Source organism: Phytophthora ramorum (assembly GCF_020800215.1).
Source record: "Phytophthora ramorum isolate Pr-102 chromosome Unknown Phyram_PR-102_s0002, whole genome shotgun sequence".
In the NCBI taxonomy this organism is placed as follows: domain Eukaryota; phylum Oomycota; class Peronosporomycetes; order Peronosporales; family Peronosporaceae; genus Phytophthora; species Phytophthora ramorum.
The window spans coordinates 4,106,623-4,130,693 of NW_027150648.1; the positions used below are offsets into that span (position 1 = coordinate 4,106,623).

A 24,071-nucleotide genomic window follows, 5' to 3' on the forward strand; every position below is an offset into this window, starting at 1 on the left:
AACACGAACACGACCGCAGACCCACTCACCACCTTTTGCTCCGCCACGGCCTCCGCCACGGTCGCCACCACGGTCGCCGCCACTGTCGCGGCCTCGTCCTCGTGAAGCTTCGACATCTCGGTCACCGGCAGTGCTGCGCGGTGCAGGCTCTGACTGCCTGGCTCTCGGGTCGCGCGCTGGTGCTTGGGGTTCGTCTCTGCCGACGTCACCACCGACCGATCGGGTTGCTGCGGCTGCCACGCCACACATGCACACACACAGCATTAGCAACAGCTTCACAAACACGAACACGACCGCAGACCCACTCACCACCTTTTGCTCCGCCACGGCCTCCGCCACAGCCTCCGCCACGGCCTCCGCCACGGTCGCCACCACGGTCGCCGCCACGGTCGCCGCCACTGTCGCGGCCTCGTCCTCGTGAAGCTTCGACATCTCGGTCACCGGCAGTGCTGCGCGGTGCAGGCTCTGACTGCCTGGCTCTCGGGTCGCGCGCTGGTGCTTGGGGTTCGTCTCTGCCGACGTCACCACCGACCGATCGGGTTGCTGCGGCTGCCACGCCACACATGCACACACACAGCATTAGCAACAGCTTCACAAACACGAACACGACCGCAGACCCACTCACCACCTTTTGCTCCGCCACGGCCTCCGCCACGGCCTCCGCCACGGCCTCCGCCACGGTCGCCACCACGGTCGCCGCCACTGTCGCGGCCTCGTCCTCGTGAAGCTCCGACATCTCGGTCACCGGCAGTGCTGCGCGGTGCAGGCTCTAACTGCCTGGCTCTCGGGTCGCGCGCTGGTGCTTGGGGTTCGTCTCTGCCGACGTCACCACCGACCGATCGGGTTGCTGCGGCTGCCACGCCACACATGCACACACACAGCATTAGCAACAGCTTCACAAACACGAACACGACCGCAGACCCACTCACCACCTTTTGCTCCGCCACGGCCTCCGCCACAGCCTCCGCCACGGCCTCCGCCACGGCCTCCGCCACGGCCTCCGCCACGGTCGCCACCACGGTCGCCGCCACTGTCGCGGCCTCGTCCTCGTGAAGCTTCGACATCTCGGTCACCGGCAGTGCTGCGCGGTGCAGGCTCTAACTGCCTGGCTCTCGGGTCGCGCGCTGGTGCTTGGGGTTCGTCTCTGCCGACGTCACCACCGACCGATCGGGTTGCTGCGGCTGCCACGCCACACATGCACACACACAGCATTAGCAACAGCTTCACAAACACGAACACGACCGCAGACCCACTCACCACCTTTTGCTCCGCCACGGCCTCCGCCACAGCCTCCGCCACGGCCTCCGCCACGGCCTCCGCCACGGTCGCCACCACGGTCGCCGCCACTGTCGCGGCCTCGTCCTCGTGAAGCTCCGACATCTCGGTCACCGGCAGTGCTGCGCGGTGCAGGCTCTGACTGCCTGGCTCTCGGGTCGCGCGCTGGTGCTTGGGGTTCGTCTCTGCCGACGTCACCACCGACCGATCGGGTTGCTGCGGCTGCCACGCCACACATGCACACACACAGCATTAGCAACAGCTTCACAAACACGAACACGACCGCAGACCCACTCACCACCTTTTGCTCCGCCACGGCCTCCGCCACAGCCTCCGCCACGGCCTCCGCCACGGCCTCCGCCACGGCCTCCGCCACGGCCTCCGCCACGGTCGCCACCACGGTCGCCGCCACTGTCGCGGCCTCGTCCTCGTGAAGCTTCGACATCTCGGTCACCGGCAGTGCTGCGCGGTGCAGGCTCTGACTGCCTGGCTCTCGGGTCGCGCGCTGGTGCTTGGGGTTCGTCTCTGCCGACGTCACCACCGACCGATCGGGTTGCTGCGGCTGCCACGCCACACATGCACACACACAGCATTAGCAACAGCTTCACAAACACGAACACGACCGCAGACCCACTCACCACCTTTTGCTCCGCCACGGCCTCCGCCACGGTCGCCACCACGGTCGCCGCCACTGTCGCGGCCTCGTCCTCGTGAAGCTCCGACATCTCGGTCACCGGCAGTGCTGCGCGGTGCAGGCTCTAACTGCCTGGCTCTCGGGTCGCGCGCTGGTGCTTGGGGTTCGTCTCTGCCGACGTCACCACCGACCGATCGGGTTGCTGCGGCTGCCACGCCACACATGCACACACACAGCATTAGCAACAGCTTCACAAACACGAACACGACCGCAGACCCACTCACCACCTTTTGCTCCGCCACGGCCTCCGCCACAGCCTCCGCCACGGCCTCCGCCACGGCCTCCGCCACGGCCTCCGCCACGGTCGCCACCACGGTCGCCGCCACTGTCGCGGCCTCGTCCTCGTGAAGCTTCGACATCTCGGTCACCGGCAGTGCTGCGCGGTGCAGGCTCTAACTGCCTGGCTCTCGGGTCGCGCGCTGGTGCTTGGGGTTCGTCTCTGCCGACGTCACCACCGACCGATCGGGTTGCTGCGGCTGCCACGCCACACATGCACACACACAGCATTAGCAACAGCTTCACAAACACGAACACGACCGCAGACCCACTCACCACCTTTTGCTCCGCCACGGCCTCCGCCACAGCCTCCGCCACGGCCTCCGCCACGGCCTCCGCCACGGTCGCCACCACGGTCGCCGCCACTGTCGCGGCCTCGTCCTCGTGAAGCTCCGACATCTCGGTCACCGGCAGTGCTGCGCGGTGCAGGCTCTGACTGCCTGGCTCTCGGGTCGCGCGCTGGTGCTTGGGGTTCGTCTCTGCCGACGTCACCACCGACCGATCGGGTTGCTGCGGCTGCCACGCCACACATGCACACACACAGCATTAGCAACAGCTTCACAAACACGAACACGACCGCAGACCCACTCACCACCTTTTGCTCCGCCACGGCCTCCGCCACAGCCTCCGCCACGGCCTCCGCCACGGCCTCCGCCACGGTCGCCACCACGGTCGCCGCCACTGTCGCGGCCTCGTCCTCGTGAAGCTCCGACATCTCGGTCACCGGCAGTGCTGCGCGGTGCAGGCTCTGACTGCCTGGCTCTCGGGTCGCGCGCTGGTGCTTGGGGTTCGTCTCTGCCGACGTCACCACCGACCGATCGGGTTGCTGCGGCTGCCACGCCACACATGCACACACACAGCATTAGCAACAGCTTCACAAACACGAACACGACCGCAGACCCACTCACCACCTTTTGCTCCGCCACGGCCTCCGCCACAGCCTCCGCCACGGCCTCCGCCACGGCCTCCGCCACGGTCGCCACCACGGTCGCCGCCACTGTCGCGGCCTCGTCCTCGTGAAGCTCCGACATCTCGGTCACCGGCAGTGCTGCGCGGTGCAGGCTCTGACTGCCTGGCTCTCGGGTCGCGCGCTGGTGCTTGGGGTTCGTCTCTGCCGACGTCACCACCGACCGATCGGGTTGCTGCGGCTGCCACGCCACACATGCACACACACAGCATTAGCAACAGCTTCACAAACACGAACACGACCGCAGACCCACTCACCACCTTTTGCTCCGCCACGGCCTCCGCCACAGCCTCCGCCACGGCCTCCGCCACGGTCGCCACCACGGTCGCCGCCACGGTCGCCGCCACTGTCGCGGCCTCGTCCTCGTGAAGCTCCGACATCTCGGTCACCGGCAGTGCTGCGCGGTGCAGGCTCTGACTGCCTGGCTCTCGGGTCGCGCGCTGGTGCTTGGGGTTCGTCTCTGCCGACGTCACCACCGACCGATCGGGTTGCTGCGGCTGCCACGCCACACATGCACACACACAGCATTAGCAACAGCTTCACAAACACGAACACGACCGCAGACCCACTCACCACCTTTTGCTCCGCCACGGCCTCTGCCACAGCCTCCGCCACGGCCTCCGCCACGGTCGCCACCACGGTCGCCGCCACGGTCGCCGCCACTGTCGCGGCCTCGTCCTCGTGAAGCTCCGACATCTCGGTCACCGGCAGTGCTGCGCGGTGCAGGCTCTGACTGCCTGGCTCTCGGGTCGCGCGCTGGTGCTTGGGGTTCGTCTCTGCCGACGTCACCACCGACCGATCGGGTTGCTGCGGCTGCCACGCCACACATGCACACACACAGCATTAGCAACAGCTTCACAAACACGAACACGACCGCAGACCCACTCACCACCTTTTGCTCCGCCACGGCCTCCGCCACAGCCTCCGCCACGGCCTCCGCCACGGTCGCCACCACGGTCGCCGCCACTGTCGCGGCCTCGTCCTCGTGAAGCTCCGACATCTCGGTCACCGGCAGTGCTGCGCGGTGCAGGCTCTGACTGCCTGGCTCTCGGGTCGCGCGCTGGTGCTTGGGGTTCGTCTCTGCCGACGTCACCACCGACCGATCGGGTTGCTGCGGCTGCCACGCCACACATGCACACACACAGCATTAGCAACAGCTTCACAAACACGAACACGACCGCAGACCCACTCACCACCTTTTGCTCCGCCACGGCCTCTGCCACAGCCTCCGCCACGGCCTCCGCCACGGTCGCCACCACGGTCGCCGCCACGGTCGCCGCCACTGTCGCGGCCTCGTCCTCGTGAAGCTCCGACATCTCGGTCACCGGCAGTGCTGCGCGGTGCAGGCTCTGACTGCCTGGCTCTCGGGTCGCGCGCTGGTGCTTGGGGTTCGTCTCTGCCGACGTCACCACCGACCGATCGGGTTGCTGCGGCTGCCACGCCACACATGCACACACACAGCATTAGCAACAGCTTCACAAACACGAACACGACCGCAGACCCACTCACCACCTTTTGCTCCGCCACGGCCTCCGCCACAGCCTCCGCCACGGCCTCCGCCACGGTCGCCACCACGGTCGCCGCCACTGTCGCGGCCTCGTCCTCGTGAAGCTCCGACATCTCGGTCACCGGCAGTGCTGCGCGGTGCAGGCTCTGACTGCCTGGCTCTCGGGTCGCGCGCTGGTGCTTGGGGTTCGTCTCTGCCGACGTCACCACCGACCGATCGGGTTGCTGCGGCTGCCACGCCACACATGCACACACACAGCATTAGCAACAGCTTCACAAACACGAACACGACCGCAGACCCACTCACCACCTTTTGCTCCGCCACGGCCTCCGCCACAGCCTCCGCCACGGCCTCCGCCACGGCCTCCGCCACGGTCGCCACCACGGTCGCCGCCACTGTCGCGGCCTCGTCCTCGTGAAGCTCCGACATCTCGGTCACCGGCAGTGCTGCGCGGTGCAGGCTCTGACTGCCTGGCTCTCGGGTCGCGCGCTGGTGCTTGGGGTTCGTCTCTGCCGACGTCACCACCGACCGATCGGGTTGCTGCGGCTGCCACGCCACACATGCACACACACAGCATTAGCAACAGCTTCACAAACACGAACACGACCGCAGACCCACTCACCACCTTTTGCTCCGCCACGGCCTCCGCCACAGCCTCCGCCACGGCCTCCGCCACGGCCTCCGCCACGGTCGCCACCACGGTCGCCGCCACTGTCGCGGCCTCGTCCTCGTGAAGCTTCGACATCTCGGTCACCGGCAGTGCTGCGCGGTGCAGGCTCTGACTGCCTGGCTCTCGGGTCGCGCGCTGGTGCTTGGGGTTCGTCTCTGCCGACGTCACCACCGACCGATCGGGTTGCTGCGGCTGCCACGCCACACATGCACACACACAGCATTAGCAACAGCTTCACAAACACGAACACGACCGCAGACCCACTCACCACCTTTTGCTCCGCCACGGCCTCCGCCACAGCCTCCGCCACGGCCTCCGCCACGGCCTCCGCCACGGTCGCCACCACGGTCGCCGCCACTGTCGCGGCCTCGTCCTCGTGAAGCTCCGACATCTCGGTCACCGGCAGTGCTGCGCGGTGCAGGCTCTGACTGCCTGGCTCTCGGGTCGCGCGCTGGTGCTTGGGGTTCGTCTCTGCCGACGTCACCACCGACCGATCGGGTTGCTGCGGCTGCCACGCCACACATGCACACACACAGCATTAGCAACAGCTTCACAAACACGAACACGACCGCAGACCCACTCACCACCTTTTGCTCCGCCACGGCCTCCGCCACAGCCTCCGCCACGGCCTCCGCCACGGCCGCCACCACGGTCGCCACCACGGTCGCCGCCACTGTCGCGGCCTCGTCCTCGTGAAGCTTCGACATCTCGGTCACCGGCAGTGCTGCGCGGTGCAGGCTCTGACTGCCTGGCTCTCGGGTCGCGCGCTGGTGCTTGGGGTTCGTCTCTGCCGACGTCACCACCGACCGATCGGGTTGCTGCGGCTGCCACGCCACACATGCACACACACAGCATTAGCAACAGCTTCACAAACACGAACACGACCGCAGACCCACTCACCACCTTTTGCTCCGCCACGGCCTCCGCCACAGCCTCCGCCACGGCCTCCGCCACGGCCTCCGCCACGGTCGCCACCACGGTCGCCGCCACTGTCGCGGCCTCGTCCTCGTGAAGCTCCGACATCTCGGTCACCGGCAGTGCTGCGCGGTGCAGGCTCTGACTGCCTGGCTCTCGGGTCGCGCGCTGGTGCTTGGGGTTCGTCTCTGCCGACGTCACCACCGACCGATCGGGTTGCTGCGGCTGCCACGCCACACATGCACACACACAGCATTAGCAACAGCTTCACAAACACGAACACGACCGCAGACCCACTCACCACCTTTTGCTCCGCCACGGCCTCCGCCACAGCCTCCGCCACGGCCTCCGCCACGGTCGCCACCACGGTCGCCACCACGGTCGCCGCCACTGTCGCGGCCTCGTCCTCGTGAAGCTTCGACATCTCGGTCACCGGCAGTGCTGCGCGGTGCAGGCTCTGACTGCCTGGCTCTCGGGTCGCGCGCTGGTGCTTGGGGTTCGTCTCTGCCGACGTCACCACCGACCGATCGGGTTGCTGCGGCTGCCACGCCACACATGCACACACACAGCATTAGCAACAGCTTCACAAACACGAACACGACCGCAGACCCACTCACCACCTTTTGCTCCGCCACGGCCTCCGCCACAGCCTCCGCCACGGCCTCCGCCACGGCCTCCGCCACGGTCGCCACCACGGTCGCCGCCACTGTCGCGGCCTCGTCCTCGTGAAGCTCCGACATCTCGGTCACCGGCAGTGCTGCGCGGTGCAGGCTCTGACTGCCTGGCTCTCGGGTCGCGCGCTGGTGCTTGGGGTTCGTCTCTGCCGACGTCACCACCGACCGATCGGGTTGCTGCGGCTGCCACGCCACACATGCACACACACAGCATTAGCAACAGCTTCACAAACACGAACACGACCGCAGACCCACTCACCACCTTTTGCTCCGCCACGGCCTCCGCCACAGCCTCCGCCACGGCCTCCGCCACGGCCTCCGCCACGGTCGCCACCACGGTCGCCGCCACTGTCGCGGCCTCGTCCTCGTGAAGCTCCGACATCTCGGTCACCGGCAGTGCTGCGCGGTGCAGGCTCTGACTGCCTGGCTCTCGGGTCGCGCGCTGGTGCTTGGGGTTCGTCTCTGCCGACGTCACCACCGACCGATCGGGTTGCTGCGGCTGCCACGCCACACATGCACACACACAGCATTAGCAACAGCTTCACAAACACGAACACGACCGCAGACCCACTCACCACCTTTTGCTCCGCCACGGCCTCCGCCACAGCCTCCGCCACGGCCTCCGCCACGGTCGCCACCACGGTCGCCACCACGGTCGCCGCCACTGTCGCGGCCTCGTCCTCGTGAAGCTCCGACATCTCGGTCACCGGCAGTGCTGCGCGGTGCAGGCTCTGACTGCCTGGCTCTCGGGTCGCGCGCTGGTGCTTGGGGTTCGTCTCTGCCGACGTCACCACCGACCGATCGGGTTGCTGCGGCTGCCACGCCACACATGCACACACACAGCATTAGCAACAGCTTCACAAACACGAACACGACCGCAGACCCACTCACCACCTTTTGCTCCGCCACGGCCTCTGCCACAGCCTCCGCCACGGCCTCCGCCACGGTCGCCACCACGGTCGCCGCCACTGTCGCGGCCTCGTCCTCGTGAAGCTTCGACATCTCGGTCACCGGCAGTGCTGCGCGGTGCAGGCTCTAACTGCCTGGCTCTCGGGTCGCGCGCTGGTGCTTGGGGTTCGTCTCTGCCGACGTCACCACCGACCGATCGGGTTGCTGCGGCTGCCACGCCACACATGCACACACACAGCATTAGCAACAGCTTCACAAACACGAACACGACCGCAGACCCACTCACCACCTTTTGCTCCGCCACGGCCTCCGCCACAGCCTCCGCCACGGCCTCCGCCACGGCCTCCGCCACGGCCTCCGCCACGGTCGCCACCACGGTCGCGGCCTCGTCCTTGTGAAGCTTCGACATCTCGGTCACCGGCAGTGCTGCGCGGTGCAGGCTCTGACTGCCTGGCTCTCGGGTCGCGCGCTGGTGCTTGGGGTTCGTCTCTGCCGACGTCACCACCGACCGATCGGGTTGCTGCGGCTGCCACGCCACACATGCACACACACAGCATTAGCAACAGCTTCACAAACACGAACACGACCGCAGACCCACTCACCACCTTTTGCTCCGCCACGGCCTCCGCCACAGCCTCCGCCACGGCCTCCGCCACGGTCGCCACCACGGTCGCCACCACGGTCGCCGCCACTGTCGCGGCCTCGTCCTCGTGAAGCTCCGACATCTCGGTCACCGGCAGTGCTGCGCGGTGCAGGCTCTGACTGCCTGGCTCTCGGGTCGCGCGCTGGTGCTTGGGGTTCGTCTCTGCCGACGTCACCACCGACCGATCGGGTTGCTGCGGCTGCCACGCCACACATGCACACACACAGCATTAGCAACAGCTTCACAAACACGAACACGACCGCAGACCCACTCACCACCTTTTGCTCCGCCACGGCCTCCGCCACAGCCTCCGCCACGGCCTCCGCCACGGTCGCCACCACGGTCGCCACCACGGTCGCCGCCACTGTCGCGGCCTCGTCCTCGTGAAGCTCCGACATCTCGGTCACCGGCAGTGCTGCGCGGTGCAGGCTCTGACTGCCTGGCTCTCGGGTCGCGCGCTGGTGCTTGGGGTTCGTCTCTGCCGACGTCACCACCGACCGATCGGGTTGCTGCGGCTGCCACGCCACACATGCACACACACAGCATTAGCAACAGCTTCACAAACACGAACACGACCGCAGACCCACTCACCACCTTTTGCTCCGCCACGGCCTCTGCCACAGCCTCCGCCACGGCCTCCGCCACGGTCGCCACCACGGTCGCCGCCACGGTCGCCGCCACTGTCGCGGCCTCGTCCTCGTGAAGCTTCGACATCTCGGTCACCGGCAGTGCTGCGCGGTGCAGGCTCTGACTGCCTGGCTCTCGGGTCGCGCGCTGGTGCTTGGGGTTCGTCTCTGCCGACGTCACCACCGACCGATCGGGTTGCTGCGGCTGCCACGCCACACATGCACACACACAGCATTAGCAACAGCTTCACAAACACGAACACGACCGCAGACCCACTCACCACCTTTTGCTCCGCCACGGCCTCTGCCACAGCCTCCGCCACGGCCTCCGCCACGGTCGCCACCACGGTCGCCGCCACGGTCGCCGCCACTGTCGCGGCCTCGTCCTCGTGAAGCTTCGACATCTCGGTCACCGGCAGTGCTGCGCGGTGCAGGCTCTGACTGCCTGGCTCTCGGGTCGCGCGCTGGTGCTTGGGGTTCGTCTCTGCCGACGTCACCACCGACCGATCGGGTTGCTGCGGCTGCCACGCCACACATGCACACACACAGCATTAGCAACAGCTTCACAAACACGAACACGACCGCAGACCCACTCACCACCTTTTGCTCCGCCACGGCCTCTGCCACAGCCTCCGCCACGGCCTCCGCCACGGTCGCCACCACGGTCACCGCCACGGTCGCCGCCACTGTCGCGGCCTCGTCCTCGTGAAGCTCCGACATCTCGGTCACCGGCAGTGCTGCGCGGTGCAGGCTCTGACTGCCTGGCTCTCGGGTCGCGCGCTGGTGCTTGGGGTTCGTCTCTGCCGACGTCACCACCGACCGATCGGGTTGCTGCGGCTGCCACGCCACACATGCACACACACAGCATTAGCAACAGCTTCACAAACACGAACACGACCGCAGACCCACTCACCACCTTTTGCTCCGCCACGGCCTCCGCCACAGCCTCCGCCACGGCCTCCGCCACGGTCGCCACCACGGTCGCCGCCACTGTCGCGGCCTCGTCCTCGTGAAGCTCCGACATCTCGGTCACCGGCAGTGCTGCGCGGTGCAGGCTCTGACTGCCTGGCTCTCGGGTCGCGCGCTGGTGCTTGGGGTTCGTCTCTGCCGACGTCACCACCGACCGATCGGGTTGCTGCGGCTGCCACGCCACACATGCACACACACAGCATTAGCAACAGCTTCACAAACACGAACACGACCGCAGACCCACTCACCACCTTTTGCTCCGCCACGGCCTCCGCCACAGCCTCCGCCACGGCCTCCGCCACGGTCGCCACCACGGTCGCCGCCACGGTCGCCGCCACTGTCGCGGCCTCGTCCTCGTGAAGCTCCGACATCTCGGTCACCGGCAGTGCTGCGCGGTGCAGGCTCTGACTGCCTGGCTCTCGGGTCGCGCGCTGGTGCTTGGGGTTCGTCTCTGCCGACGTCACCACCGACCGATCGGGTTGCTGCGGCTGCCACGCCACACATGCACACACACAGCATTAGCAACAGCTTCACAAACACGAACACGACCGCAGACCCACTCACCACCTTTTGCTCCGCCACGGCCTCCGCCACAGCCTCCGCCACGGCCTCCGCCACGGTCGCCACCACGGTCGCCGCCACTGTCGCGGCCTCGTCCTCGTGAAGCTTCGACATCTCGGTCACCGGCAGTGCTGCGCGGTGCAGGCTCTGACTGCCTGGCTCTCGGGTCGCGCGCTGGTGCTTGGGGTTCGTCTCTGCCGACGTCACCACCGACCGATCGGGTTGCTGCGGCTGCCACGCCACACATGCACACACACAGCATTAGCAACAGCTTCACAAACACGAACACGACCGCAGACCCACTCACCACCTTTTGCTCCGCCACGGCCTCCGCCACAGCCTCCGCCACGGCCTCCGCCACGGTCGCCACCACGGTCGCCGCCACGGTCGCCGCCACTGTCGCGGCCTCGTCCTCGTGAAGCTCCGACATCTCGGTCACCGGCAGTGCTGCGCGGTGCAGGCTCTGACTGCCTGGCTCTCGGGTCGCGCGCTGGTGCTTGGGGTTCGTCTCTGCCGACGTCACCACCGACCGATCGGGTTGCTGCGGCTGTCACATCACACACGGACAGTATTAGCCCCAAATCACGAACTTGTACGCAAACCCGGCTTGTACCTGTCTTCTCGGCAGCATATTGTAGAACAGCACTCTCTCCTAGAAGAAAATCGACACCTTCCACGCCTTCTAGGTCACCTCCCGGTCGAATGTAGCGGTGACGCAGGTCTAAACTCTTTCTGGGGGGCGGTTTCGAGTGCCAACCGAAGCTTCTTAGCCACGCCCACGCATCGTTAAACGCCACTACACCACCTAGATCCCCGACAGCGCCAGCTGAATGCAGTTCCCCTCGCCGCCGCCGCTTCCCCGCGCTTCCGCCGGCATCGTCTCGATCCCTTTTTGGCATGCTGCCGAGGGGGCAATTTCGGTTGTGTGGTTGGATAGCGTGTGGTATCGCATGTCTCACATATATCAAATGAAACAGGGCTGATTTGCGACGCAAATGGTCTTTAACTATTATATGATATCGATCTTTTTCAGGAGGTAATCCGTTCATAGGTCCGCGCCAAAATTTTGCACCCAGATCTGTGGATGAGAAAAACAGTACGTCAAATAGTAAGTTCAAGATGTATGCACCTATCCGTGTTTACCAAAGAGCGGGAAAGGATCTGTGGATGAGAAAAACAGTACTTCAAATAGTAAATTCAAGATGTATGCACCTATCCGTGCTCACCAAATAGCGGCAAAATACTTGCATACGCAAGGCCAATCACATGAATGAGCTGCATCCTGTAGGAAGTCTCTGAAATCGACAAAATGATGTTCTAAATGCAAGGTGTGGTCTGTATAACATACTCGGCTTCGTATTAGCGTTTGATTCTGGCTAGTCTGCCTACTCGACTCGGCCAGACAGTCTTTCCGACCCAGCACTTTAGCTGGTTCGGTTTAGCGTCGCTGAGCTTGCGTGCACGTCACGAGGGGCGCGTCATCGAGCGGAGACAGGGCACATGGTAAACTACGAAGGTTGCTGGTTTATGACGGCAAAAAATACGCTGGATTTCAACCAATGAACATTCAATTGTCTGACCAACGCACCGAAAAAAAGATATTAGCCAATCAACAGTGCGCTAAAACAACTACCATGAAAAGTTAAAAGGGCGCATTTTGTGCCCTTTTGGACCGCCCGCCTTTCTCTATCTTGCATCCGGGAGGATAGTGATCAGCACTTGTGTCTCCGGAGAGTACCGTGAAATCCTTAAAGGGCGAATTTTGTGTCCTTTTAGGTCAAAGTATCTTGACGTTGTATAGTATACTTTTGCCAAGGGACTCGCGAAAGGGTTAAACATAGTGTAGCCATATACTTATACTCAGATTTGCGGTCATTGTTCGTTTACCGTGTGATGGCGTTGGTCCGCGCGCCGTCCTTCTCCAGTAAGCGCAGACCCCGCAACGCCAGCAGCAGCACGTCACTCTCCGCCGCGGGGCAAGGAAGAGGAGGCGAAGCAGTGATCGTGGATGACGATCGCCATCTCTCTAAATGAGCCGAGAATGCGGCTGCTGCAGTGCGATCGAGCTCTGGTCGTGGACTTTGCGCGATGTGAGGAATTGCTGTGGTGTTGCTGGCGATCTGGAGGCGTCGTACAATGGTCGTACCCTTTGTTTGAGTGCATGGCGCTCATACTGGCTCATGAACAGAGAGCACATCACGACGACAGTACGATCAATGCGAAGCAGACATCGAAGAGCGCTACGTTCACGGACAGAAACTATTTTCACCCGGATTTACCCATCGGGCTGCCCGGACATCGCGCTGGATACCCACATCTACCAGTACAGCTGCGATTGGTCATGCGTTGGTACATAAGAGACTTGTGCTGTAATGCCATTTTCCAGGCGTCAATGAGTACTTTGCGGGATCAACATCATACCCCAGTGACCACGAGCCGGAATTGCAGTAGAAGGGGGATCGAGTGACAAGTGCTATGCCCGGGAGCGTAAAAGGCAGCTTCAAAAGTTCCACGCTTATGACGCTCGACAAGGGAAAATACCCAACTCTCTCCTGATGCGTCAGTCTGATGACCTCATGGTACTCGCAGCGCACGCCGAAGAAGTACATGTCCAGGTGAAGATTCGGTGGTTCGTACGCTTAGTCTTAGCGCAGGCACTCGGCTGAAATTCGGGAACGGCCATCGGAGACCACGTCACACAGTACGAAAGAAGCCATCAAGCAGTAGTGGTGGTATTCGAGGTGAAGGTACAAACACTCGTCTGCTGAAAGTAGACTGAGGATATTTTCCAGCTCCACTGCCAAGGCTAAGGCCACAGTTTGTTTCGACGACTTTTGCGAGTTGCTCCCGTGTACAAAGCGTCAGTATGAACACGCCCACGAGCCAATTCCGCAATGGTAAGCGTGGTCGGGTATCCCTCCAGTTGCAGCACGTGCAGACACAGCCTCACTGCATGTGGACGTGCAGCTGGTTCATAGGGACTTGGATCCTCAAGTGACTCTGGAATTTCCTCGACTCTTCGTTTCTGCAGCAAACAGAGACGAGCGAGGCCTGTGAACATGTCAGTATGTGACTGTGGTGGTGACTTGTCCGCTCGCACTTGTCCACCAAGTGGCATCGCTGTGGGTGTCAACAGTGGGTCAATATCGTCCTCTGAAATGGCTGCCAGCCAGCTCTGGCCTGTACTCGGAGAGTACGCACTCACGAAAACGTGTGTGGAAGTGACTCACTACACACCGTTCTTCCTCCTCGTTGAGCTTCTTGTAATGTTGTCTTGAGCGTTGAGACTTGAGTTCACTAACAATACGCGGACATCAGCTAGTACCCATCGACTGAATTATCGACGAGTCTTCACCTGCGCCATCTTGCATTTGGGTCTAGACAACCACTCGCTCAAACAGGCCAGGAAGCCTGTGCCATCTGTTGCGATCATCCGAGCCGCTCGAGTAGCAGCTTCGACCCAAGCTGCTGGAGCGTGAAGACGTCTGCTCGAATGTACCCGCGAATGTGATACTGCAGCGTTTGGCCAGAGTGAATAGCGTATGTGTCGCTCCAGTGCCGCTAGATTAACCGGTGGAATTGCGGTGATGTCCACTTGCTGCCGTTTAGCTCGTAAGAACGCTGGTTGCGTCAAAAGCCGACGTGACAATCGCCAGCTTACTGAGCTAGGTGCAATATCACTTTGTGAAGGACGTTGCCAAGCGCAATAGCATCCTCTGCCAGCTCCACGATCCAGAGCCAACGTCACATCCATCAGCGTCCACCATTCTGCGTACACCTTCTTCACCGTAGGTCTCTTCTTGCTTCTCGGAGCCTTGCTTAGGACCAAACAAGCCGCGGCGATTCAATGCAACTGCATTCATAGATCGAGCCGCAAGTGCAAGCTGCAGACGCCAACCCACCAACCCTCGAATCTTGGCCTTCCAAATTTGCCCAAAGAGACCTCGCAGCACCTTTGGCTGAAGATTCACGAAGTCTTCTCGCCTGCTTTGCCTGTGCTGCCTGACGAGCGAGCCAGCCTCGAGCAACACGCTGCAAATGTACAGACGCCGCCTTGTGCCAATACAGTTTTGCAATGTTTCTGGCGCTCGGCAATTGCGGCGGCAGGTACTGCTGCTCGCTGCTGAACTTCTCGTCGTTGCTGCTCTTGATTCAATCCTGCAACTTCATTTATCTCCTCTCTGCTCGATTCAATCCGTTTGAGATGCTAGCAAGACGGTGTTAGTTGCAATAAGCACTGAAAGTGGTTGAGTACAACGTACCGTTGCGTCTTGAGCGGCCTTGTGCTGTGCCTTGAAGGTGTTTAGCATCTCCTTCTTCTGAATGTTGACGGTTTTGCTCTGATCTCCGAGTCGCAGTAGTTCGCGTTCAGGACCTTGAAACGATACAGGGAGATTTTAGGATAGCAGGGACTTTGTAGGCATTACCCTGAAGCTCCACCATGCTAACCCGACGTTGGGCTTTGTCCTCCAGGACCACACACCCATGAATATCACGAGTGTACCGTCCAAGAGCTGCTTCCTCCCGTAGAACGCCAACGTTAGCGTTACGAAGACGCGTCATATCAACTGCACCAATCTGCGATGGCAAGACAAACTGTATGTTATCTTACCAGCACGAGCTGGCACTCGCCATTTTGGTTGGAGAGAGCCAACCGATCTTGGACGGCGTCTTGGGAACGAGCTCTTCGTCGTTCACCTATCGAGTCTCGTACGGAATTTTCGCTCTCTTCTCTTAGCCAATTGCTGAGCCAACGCATCCGCATCGCTTGCCGACTGCTCGATATCTCCGAGTCCTGGCCAAATCGCCCGCTGCCTGTAACAGCAACTCGTTAGCTCAACTGCAGCACACACAGGCACGAGGTGCGCCACGTACTCGTCCGGCAACAGCGCGAGCTGGGGCAACACCGGATCGCTCCATTTTAATGGTTGCGTCCATCTATGTGCAGGAATTGGCCGGTGTTGCATCCCTCTTGAAAATGATAGCTTCCCCCTCCAAAAAGATTCTGCTTGCGCAAACGGAAGAGCGACTCAGTCCAGGAGCAGGTGAAACGTATGTGTCCTGGTACAAACGGCGAGAGAAGGTGACCCGTGCCACCCGTCCGGAGAGTCCTACGTTGCGCTAGCCAGATTAGGTTGCTCGAGTGACGCGGCCGACGTGACGCGGCTCCACGAAACGACTGGCTAGCACTAGCCGTGTACAGATACGTACTGCATTTAGATGCACGACACCGCCGCCATCTCGACGTGCAGTGAAGACAAGACGCTTCGCCAACGGCACTGGTGGCGCCACCACCAGCAGCTCCGCCGCGGCTCTATCCGTGTTTGCACAGTCACCAGCCGCGTGCGAGCGCCGGGCACAAGAACTTTCCCGCCTTTTCATCCAGTGAGCGGGCAGTCTGACACCTCTTTTCCACCAACAGCAGCTCGCCAACCACTTGCGCAATCACCTCCGTGGCGCACTACAACGTGCCGCCCCAAAGGATCCTCTGGCCATTCCCCGATTCCCCCCGAGAGTCCCCAACCTCCTCATCCAGCCATGCGCCTCTTCCTCAAGTCCCTCGCCACGCGCGCGTCGTCGCCGCTGCTGAAGACGCGGTCGTTCGCCACCAACGCGTCCGAGCTGCGCTCCGTCGTGTTCAAGGAGCAGCTGCGCACGGTGCAGATGGCCGACGCCAAGGAGACGGTGCTGCCCGGCGGCCGCGACCTGTTCCCGCTTCTGCCCAAGGCGTTCGCGGGCATCAAGCAGATCGGCGTCATCGGCTGGGGCTCGCAGGGTCCGGCCCAGGCGCAGAACCTGCGCGAGTCGCTCGAGGGCTCGGACGTCAAGGTCAAGGTGGGCCTGCGCAGCGGCTCGTCGTCCGTGGCCAAGGCCAACGCGGCTGGATTCAGCGAGGCGCAGGGCACGTTGGGCGACATGTTCGACGTGATCAAGGAGTCTGACATGGTGGTGCTGCTCATCAGCGACTCGGCGTGCGTCAAGCTGTACCCGCAGATCTTCCCGCTCATCAAGCCGGGCGCGACGCTGGGCCTGTCGCACGGCTTCCTGCTGGGCCACCTCGATTCGGTGCACGAGTCGTTCCCCAAGGACATCAACGTGGTCATGATGGCCCCCAAGGGCATGGGCCCCAGTGTGCGTCGCCTCTACGTGCAGGGCAAGACGGTCAACGGTGCCGGCATCAACGCCAGTGTAGCCATCCACCAGGACGTGACGGGCCAGGCGTCCGAGATCGCGCTGGGCTGGAGCGTGGGCGTGGGCGCACCCTACACGTTCTACACGACCATGGCGGACGAGTACAAGTCGGACATCTTCGGCGAGCGCTGCATCCTGCTGGGCGGCGTGCACGGCCTCGTCGAGTCGCTCTTCCGCCGCTACGTGCAGCAGGGCATGACGCCCGAGGACGCGTTCAAGCACACGGCCGAGTGCATCACGGGTCCGCTGAACGAGAAGATCTCGCACGACGGCATCAAGTCGGTCTACGAGAGCTTTAAGGGCGAGGACAAGATCGTGTTCGAGAAGGCGTACACGTCGGCCTACACGCCGTGCCGCGACATCATCGAGGAGGTGTACGACGACGTGGCGTGCGGCAACGAGATCCGCAGCGTCAACAACGCTGTGGACCGTCACGACCGCTTCCCGTTCGGCAAGATCGACCAGACAAACACGTGGAAGGTGGGCGAGAAGGTGCGCGCGGCTCGCGACGGCAACTTCGTCATGAACCCGTTCACGGCCGGCACGTACGTGGCCATGATGATGGCGCAGATCGACGTGCTCATCAGCCACGGCCACTGCTACTCGGAGGTGGCCAACGAGTCGGTGATCGAGTCGGTGGACTCGCTCAACCCGTACATGCACGCGCGCGGCGTGTCGTACATGGTGGACAACTGCTCCACGACGGCGCGTCTGGGCTCCCGCAAGTGGGCGCCTCGCTTCGACTACATCCTGACGGAGCAGGCGTTCGTGGCCGTGGACGACAACAAGATCAAGAACGAGGCCAAGCTCATGAGCGAGTTCAAGAACCACAAGATCCACGAGGTGCTTGACGTGTGCTCGTCCATGCGCCCCAGCGTCGACATCGCCGTCGAGTAAGCGTAAGCGGCTGGCTGTCTAGTGGATACCTCGCTGTGGAGTGTCAGTGGCGCACTGTGTAATGCCCTGCCTCGCGCGTCGATAGGAGCGGCAGATGCTTATATAAATACACTTTATCTGTGGCTACATCACTCTCAAGCTCTGTCAGGTGTTGGTTGTGCACTGCGTAGGATGTCGATTCCGCTGCCGAGCGCCTTTTCCTGCTTATTATCACTACTACTTATGTAATAGTACTTACTTCGAAATACTACCTTAGTTTACCTCGGTAGAAATCTTGCTCCACGCTTATCCATTCGCCTTACATAGGCTAAGCATAGTATTAATATCGGTATCATACAAGGACTCGTCTTCGCCAGAACAGTCGTCTCCCAGTAAAGCCACCTCGCTGAAAGTAATCGCCAAAGTTGACTTCTCAAGTGTACAATTCAAGACTATCTTGGACACCGTCAGCCGTTGCCTTTAGATCTCCAGCAAGACCCACCGAGAGAGAGACTGGGTCCACGATGGCTGATGCCGACACCTCCAGCGCAGCCGAAGGCAGTATTTATGGACTCGTACGCAAGGGGACCAATTTCGGTGTCTCTCCTCGCGATGACCACCAAGCCAGCCGTCTCAGCATGCAATATGATCCCAAGCAAGAAAAGGCACTCGGCAGCGGAATCGACATCCTACGCAGTGCACAACCAACACCTGACAGAGCTTGAGAGTGATGTAGCCACAGATAAAGTGTATTTATATAAGCATCTGCCGCTCCTATCGACGCGCGAGGCAGGGCATTACACAGTGCGCCACTGACACTCCACAGCGAGGTATCCACTAGACAGCCAGCCGCTTACGCTTACTCGACGGCGATGTCGACGCTGGGGCGCATGGACGAGCACACGTCAAGCACCTCGTGGATCTTGTGGTTCTTGAACTCGCTCATGAGCTTGGCCTCGTTCTTGATCTTGTTGTCGTCCACGGCCACGAACGCCTGCTCCGTCAGGATGTAGTCGAAGCGAGGCGCCCACTTGCGGGAGCCCAGACGCGCCGTCGTGGAGCAGTTGTCCACCATGTACGACACGCCGCGCGCGTGCATGTACGGGTTGAGCGAGTCCACCGACTCGATCACCGACTCGTTGGCCACCTCCGAGTAGCAGTGGCCGTGGCTGATGAGCACGTCGATCTGCGCCATCATCATGGCCACGTACGTGCCGGCCGTGAACGGGTTCATGACGAAGTTGCCGTCGCGAGCCGCGCGCACCTTCTCGCCCACCTTCCACGTGTTTGTCTGGTCGATCTTGCCGAACGGGAAGCGGTCGTGACGGTCCACAGCGTTGTTGACGCTGCGGATCTCGTTGCCGCACGCCACGTCGTCGTACACCTCCTCGATGATGTCGCGGCACGGCGTGTAGGCCGACGTGTACGCCTTCTCGAACACGATCTTGTCCTCGCCCTTAAAGCTCTCGTAGACCGACTTGATGCCGTCGTGCGAGATCTTCTCGTTCAGCGGACCCGTGATGCACTCGGCCGTGTGCTTGAACGCGTCCTCGGGCGTCATGCCCTGCTGCACGTAGCGGCGGAAGAGCGACTCGACGAGGCCGTGCACGCCGCCCAGCAGGATGCAGCGCTCGCCGAAGATGTCCGACTTGTACTCGTCCGCCATGGTCGTGTAGAACGTGTAGGGTGCGCCCACGCCCACGCTCCAGCCCAGCGCGATCTCGGACGCCTGGCCCGTCACGTCCTGGTGGATGGCTACACTGGCGTTGATGCCGGCACCGTTGACCGTCTTGCCCTGCACGTAGAGGCGACGCACACTGGGGCCCATGCCCTTGGGGGCCATCATGACCACGTTGATGTCCTTGGGGAACGACTCGTGCACCGAATCGAGGTGGCCCAGCAGGAAGCCGTGCGACAGGCCCAGCGTCGCGCCCGGCTTGATGAGCGGGAAGATCTGCGGGTACAGCTTGACGCACGCCGAGTCGCTGATGAGCAGCACCACCATGTCAGACTCCTTGATCACGTCGAACATGTCGCCCAACGTGCCCTGCGCCTCGCTGAATCCAGCCGCGTTGGCCTTGGCCACGGACGACGAGCCGCTGCGCAGGCCCACCTTGACCTTGACGTCCGAGCCCTCGAGCGACTCGCGCAGGTTCTGCGCCTGGGCCGGACCCTGCGAGCCCCAGCCGATGACGCCGATCTGCTTGATGCCCGCGAACGCCTTGGGCAGAAGCGGGAACAGGTCGCGGCCGCCGGGCAGCACCGTCTCCTTGGCGTCGGCCATCTGCACCGTGCGCAGCTGCTCCTTGAACACGACGGAGCGCAGCTCGGACGCGTTGGTGGCGAACGACCGCGTCTTCAGCAGCGGCGACGACGCGCGCGTGGCGAGGGACTTGAGGAAGAGGCGCATGGCTGGATGAGGAGGTTGGGGACTCTCGGGGGGAATCGGGGAATGGTCAGAGGATCCTTTGGGGCGGCACGTTGTAGTGCGCCACGGAGGTGATTGCGCAAGTGGTTGGCGAGCTGCTGTTGGTGGAAAAGAGGTGTCAGACTGCCCGCTCACTGGATGAAAAGGCGGGAAAGTTCTTGTGCCCGGCGCTCGCACGCGGCTGGTGACTGTGCAAACACGGATAGAGCCGCGGCGGAGCTGCTGGTGGTGGCGCCACCAATGCCGTTGGCGAAGCGTCTTGTCTTCACTGCACGTCGAGATGGCGGCGGTGTCGTGCATCTAAATGCAGTACGTATCTGTACACGGCTAGTGCTAGCCAGTCGTTTCGTGGAGCCGCGTCACGTCGGCCGCGTCACTCGAGCAACCTAATCTGGCTAGCGCAACGTAGGACTCTCCGGACGGGTGGCACGGGTCACCTTCTCTCGCCGTTTGTACCAGGACACATACGTTTCACCTGCTCCTGGACTGAGTCGCTCTTCCGTTTGCGCAAGCAGAATCTTTTTGGAGGGGGAAGCTATCATTTTCAAGAGGGATGCAACACCGGCCAATTCCTGCACATAGATGGACGCAACCATTAAAATGGAGCGATCCGGTGTTGCCCCAGCTCGCGCTGTTGCCGGACGAGTACGTGGCGCACCTCGTGCCTGTGTGTGCTGCAGTTGAGCTAACGAGTTGCTGTTACAGGCAGCGGGCGATTCGACCAGGACTCGGCGGCGTTGCGACTGCCCAGGTGCCACTTGGAACTGCGAACGAGACGCATTACCCTTGTCGTTTGTACGGGTGCGATCCGACTGACGTCAGCTTTCTCATTTTGCACTGCAGCAGGAGCTCGAGACATGCTGCAGCACCATGGCCAATGCAGCGGTTTGCGTTTCCTGGGCAGCGGTGCGCGTCCATTTATTGGTATATGCAACGAGTGGCAGTGACTGAGGCTCAGGTGCTTGTGTTTTGCGCAATTTTGCAGGGCCTACGGTCAACCTGCTCATGGAGTTGCTCCCCATAGGGTCGCTGACCAAGTGCGGCCCTGTGGAAGAGGTTTCGTTGGCAGGAGCTCACCGAGTGCCTATGCGGTGGTTGTAGACTTCTGAAGGGCTTTGGCACAATGCACGAGCAGACGTTACGCAACATCGTGCGAGACGTGGTGTGCGGCGCGGCGCATTCTTACGCGTCAGGAATTGCACCGCGACGTCAAACGCGCCAACCTGCTGTTAGCAGCCGATGAAGTCAAGATTGCAGGCTTCGGGACGGCCACAAGCATTCGTCACCCACACAACCAGTTTCGAACAGCTTTATTACTTTCTCATAAGCGCCACGATTCGCCGAACTCAAGCAAAACCCCACGCCAAAACAATACAGTCTCCATCTCAGGAGATCGAGTCCATCACTATGACTTACTCCGCCACCAGCGAACCGAACGGGTACTCGCCCGTCGACAACGTGAACGTCGCGCACAACGGGTTCGCAGCAGCAGTCTCGTTGTACACGTCGCAGTCCGTCTCCGGCTTGATGGCAACCACGTAGTCCGCGTCCTCCGCCACCAGCTTCAGACCCTGGCCGATCTGAGGGTAGTACACGCTCCAGTCTGCCGCTGTCAGCTCGAACGACACCGTCTGCGACGCACCCGCCTCCAGGCTGATCTTCGAGAACTTCTTCAGCTGCTTCACCTCGGGCACCGAGATGGAGCGGTACGGCTGCGTCAGGAACAGCATCACGGTCTCCTTGCCGGCCACGCTGCCGGAGTTCGTGACGGTCACCGACACGTTGACGGAGTCGGAGCTGGACGTGACGTTGGCGGTGCTGATGTTCATGTCGGAGTACGTGAAGTCGGTGTAGCTGAGACCGTGACCGAAGATCCACTGCGGCTCGCAGTAATCGCCCGAGGCGCACTGGGTGCTCACGCGGTGACGGTACGGGATCATGACGTTGCCAGTGTCCTTGGGGTAAGTGATAGGCATGCGTCCGCTGGGGTTGACGTCGCCGTAGATGATCTCAGCGACAGCCTTGCCACCTTGCTCGCAGGACAGCATGCCGTTCAGGACGGCGTACACGTTCTCGGGGAGGTCGTTCAGGATACGCGGACGACCCTCGAACAGGACGAGGATCACCTTGGTTCCCGTGGAAGCAAGTTCCTTCACATACTCAATCTGACCAAGAGGCAGGGTCAGGTCGTTGATGTCACCAGTCTTCTCTTCGTACACCTCCTCACCAATGACAGCCACCGTGTACTCGGCCTTGGTAGCGTACTCCTTGGCGGTGGCCAGGTCAGTAGCCGTGTAGTTGCCGGTGATGTTCAGGCCGTTGAAATACGTGAAAGCATCGCTGCCAGCGATGGCTTCGAAACCCTGCTTCACCGACACGCCGTGCGAGAACATGTCGTTGCCGGACACACCCTGGGCCTGAACGGTCCAGCCTCCACACTGACGACCGATGTTGTGGGCGTTGGGACCCGTCAGGAAGACCGACGCGGTTTTGGAGATAGGCAGTGTGTCGTTGTTTTGCAGCAGAACCGTCGACTCGCGAGCCAGGTCAAGAGCAGTGGCGACGTCGTCGTCGTTGCCAACCAAGTCGAGGTACTCGGCGCCCGGGAGCGGGTTGTCGTACAGTCCGAGTTTGAGCTTGGTCTTGATGATTCGGCGCACGGACTCCTTAATGCGGTCCACGATCGCTGGGTCCTCCTCGATCAGCTTGTTCGTGGCGTTCGTGAACGAAAGATCACCGGCAACCATGCTCATATCGATCGATGTGCGCTCCAGAGCGAACTTGGTGGCCTCGTCGGTAGACCGAGCCGTGCGGTGGAACTCGGTCAGGTGGTTGATCTCGGCGTAGTCCGTCACCATCAGACCCTCGAACTGCAGATCATTACGCAGAAGCTTCGTCATCAGCTTCGTGTTCTCGATCACAGGAACCCCGTTGACCGAGATGTAGTTCTCCATACCGGTCAACAGACCTGCGTCCACAGCGGCCTTGAACGACGGGAAGTACGTGTTCAGCAGGTCGAAGTCCGAGATTTCCACGCCGTCCTTATCGTGTCCAGTCGGGTTCCACGCGTAGGCGATCCAGTGCTTCATGCACGCCGCAGCCTCCGGGTAGCTCTGGATGCCGCGAGTGATGGCAGCACCCATAATCGAAGCAAGGTGCGGGTCCTCGCCGAACGTCTCGTACACACGCGGCCACAGCGGGTTGTGCATGATGTCGAGCACTGGGTCGAAGATCCATGGGATACCCGACGCCAGCGTATCACGAGCGGTGATGCGGCCCTGCTCGTAGACCAGGTCCGGGTTGAACGTGGCGGCGGCGTTGATCTGCTGACCGAAGTACACGGTGTCCATCATCATGGCGTTCCCGTGAGCAGCGTCCGTGCCGTAGATCATCGGGTGGCCGCCGTTCTCCTCCATGGCGATCTCCTGGATGCGACCAACGAAGGCACGCATCTCGGCGGTGGTCCAGCCCCACTTGCCGTCGATCTCACCGAGAATCGACATGGGAGGGCTGAGGTACGAGCCAACATGGTACTTGGCAAACTCGCGCAACGCATCCTCGTCGAGCTGGTACGTCGAGTTGAGCAGACCGTAGGCAGCGATCTCTGTCATCTGGCCCACAAGACCGACGTTGGTGAGGTTGGTCATGATCTCGTCGACCTTGGCGTCCCATTCATCAGCGGCAGCGCCACCGTTGAAGACAACGAGGCTCAGGGCCGTGTAGCACACAGCGGACATCCACGACTTGAGCATCTTGGACTGTTGGTTGCTTGCTCTTGTTCGACGGACGCGAATTGAAAAGTGAATTCCAGTGGCGTCCGCGGGCAGCGAACGCGGACAGATCCACTGCGGCGTCTTTTGCGCTGCAACAGCGGCGGTGGATGGCCTTG

General features: G+C 62.1%; 4 protein-coding genes across 4 annotated transcripts; 2 read left to right on the forward strand and 2 right to left on the reverse strand.

Annotated features, from left to right (window-relative positions):
- Positions 1-16,224: 16,224 nt before the first annotated feature.
- KRP23_2758 (Ketol-acid reductoisomerase, chloroplastic) lies at positions 16,225-17,775 on the forward strand (the record flags this gene model as incomplete). The annotated part of the gene is made up of 1 exon (XM_067887531.1): positions 16,225-17,775. The coding sequence occupies one exon, from the start codon at positions 16,225-16,227 to the stop codon at positions 17,773-17,775; it is 1,551 nt and encodes a 516-aa protein (XP_067750111.1).
- An 838-nt stretch (positions 17,776-18,613) lies between these two features.
- KRP23_2759 (Ketol-acid reductoisomerase, chloroplastic) lies at positions 18,614-20,164 on the reverse strand (the record flags this gene model as incomplete). The annotated part of the gene is made up of 1 exon (XM_067887532.1): positions 18,614-20,164. The coding sequence occupies one exon, from the start codon at positions 20,162-20,164 to the stop codon at positions 18,614-18,616; it is 1,551 nt and encodes a 516-aa protein (XP_067750112.1).
- Positions 20,165-20,764: 600 nt separating this feature from the next.
- KRP23_2760 (uncharacterized protein) lies at positions 20,765-21,283 on the forward strand (the record flags this gene model as incomplete). Its single annotated transcript, XM_067887533.1, has 4 exons — positions 20,765-20,827; positions 20,888-20,933; positions 21,029-21,088; positions 21,168-21,283. The coding sequence occupies 4 exons, from the start codon at positions 20,765-20,767 to the stop codon at positions 21,281-21,283; spliced, it is 285 nt and encodes a 94-aa protein (XP_067750113.1).
- Positions 21,284-21,594: 311 nt separating this feature from the next.
- On the reverse strand, positions 21,595-23,934 carry KRP23_2761 (Lysosomal beta glucosidase; the record flags this gene model as incomplete). The annotated part of the gene is made up of 1 exon (XM_067887534.1): positions 21,595-23,934. The coding sequence occupies one exon, from the start codon at positions 23,932-23,934 to the stop codon at positions 21,595-21,597; it is 2,340 nt and encodes a 779-aa protein (XP_067750114.1).
- Positions 23,935-24,071: the final 137 nt, after the last annotated feature.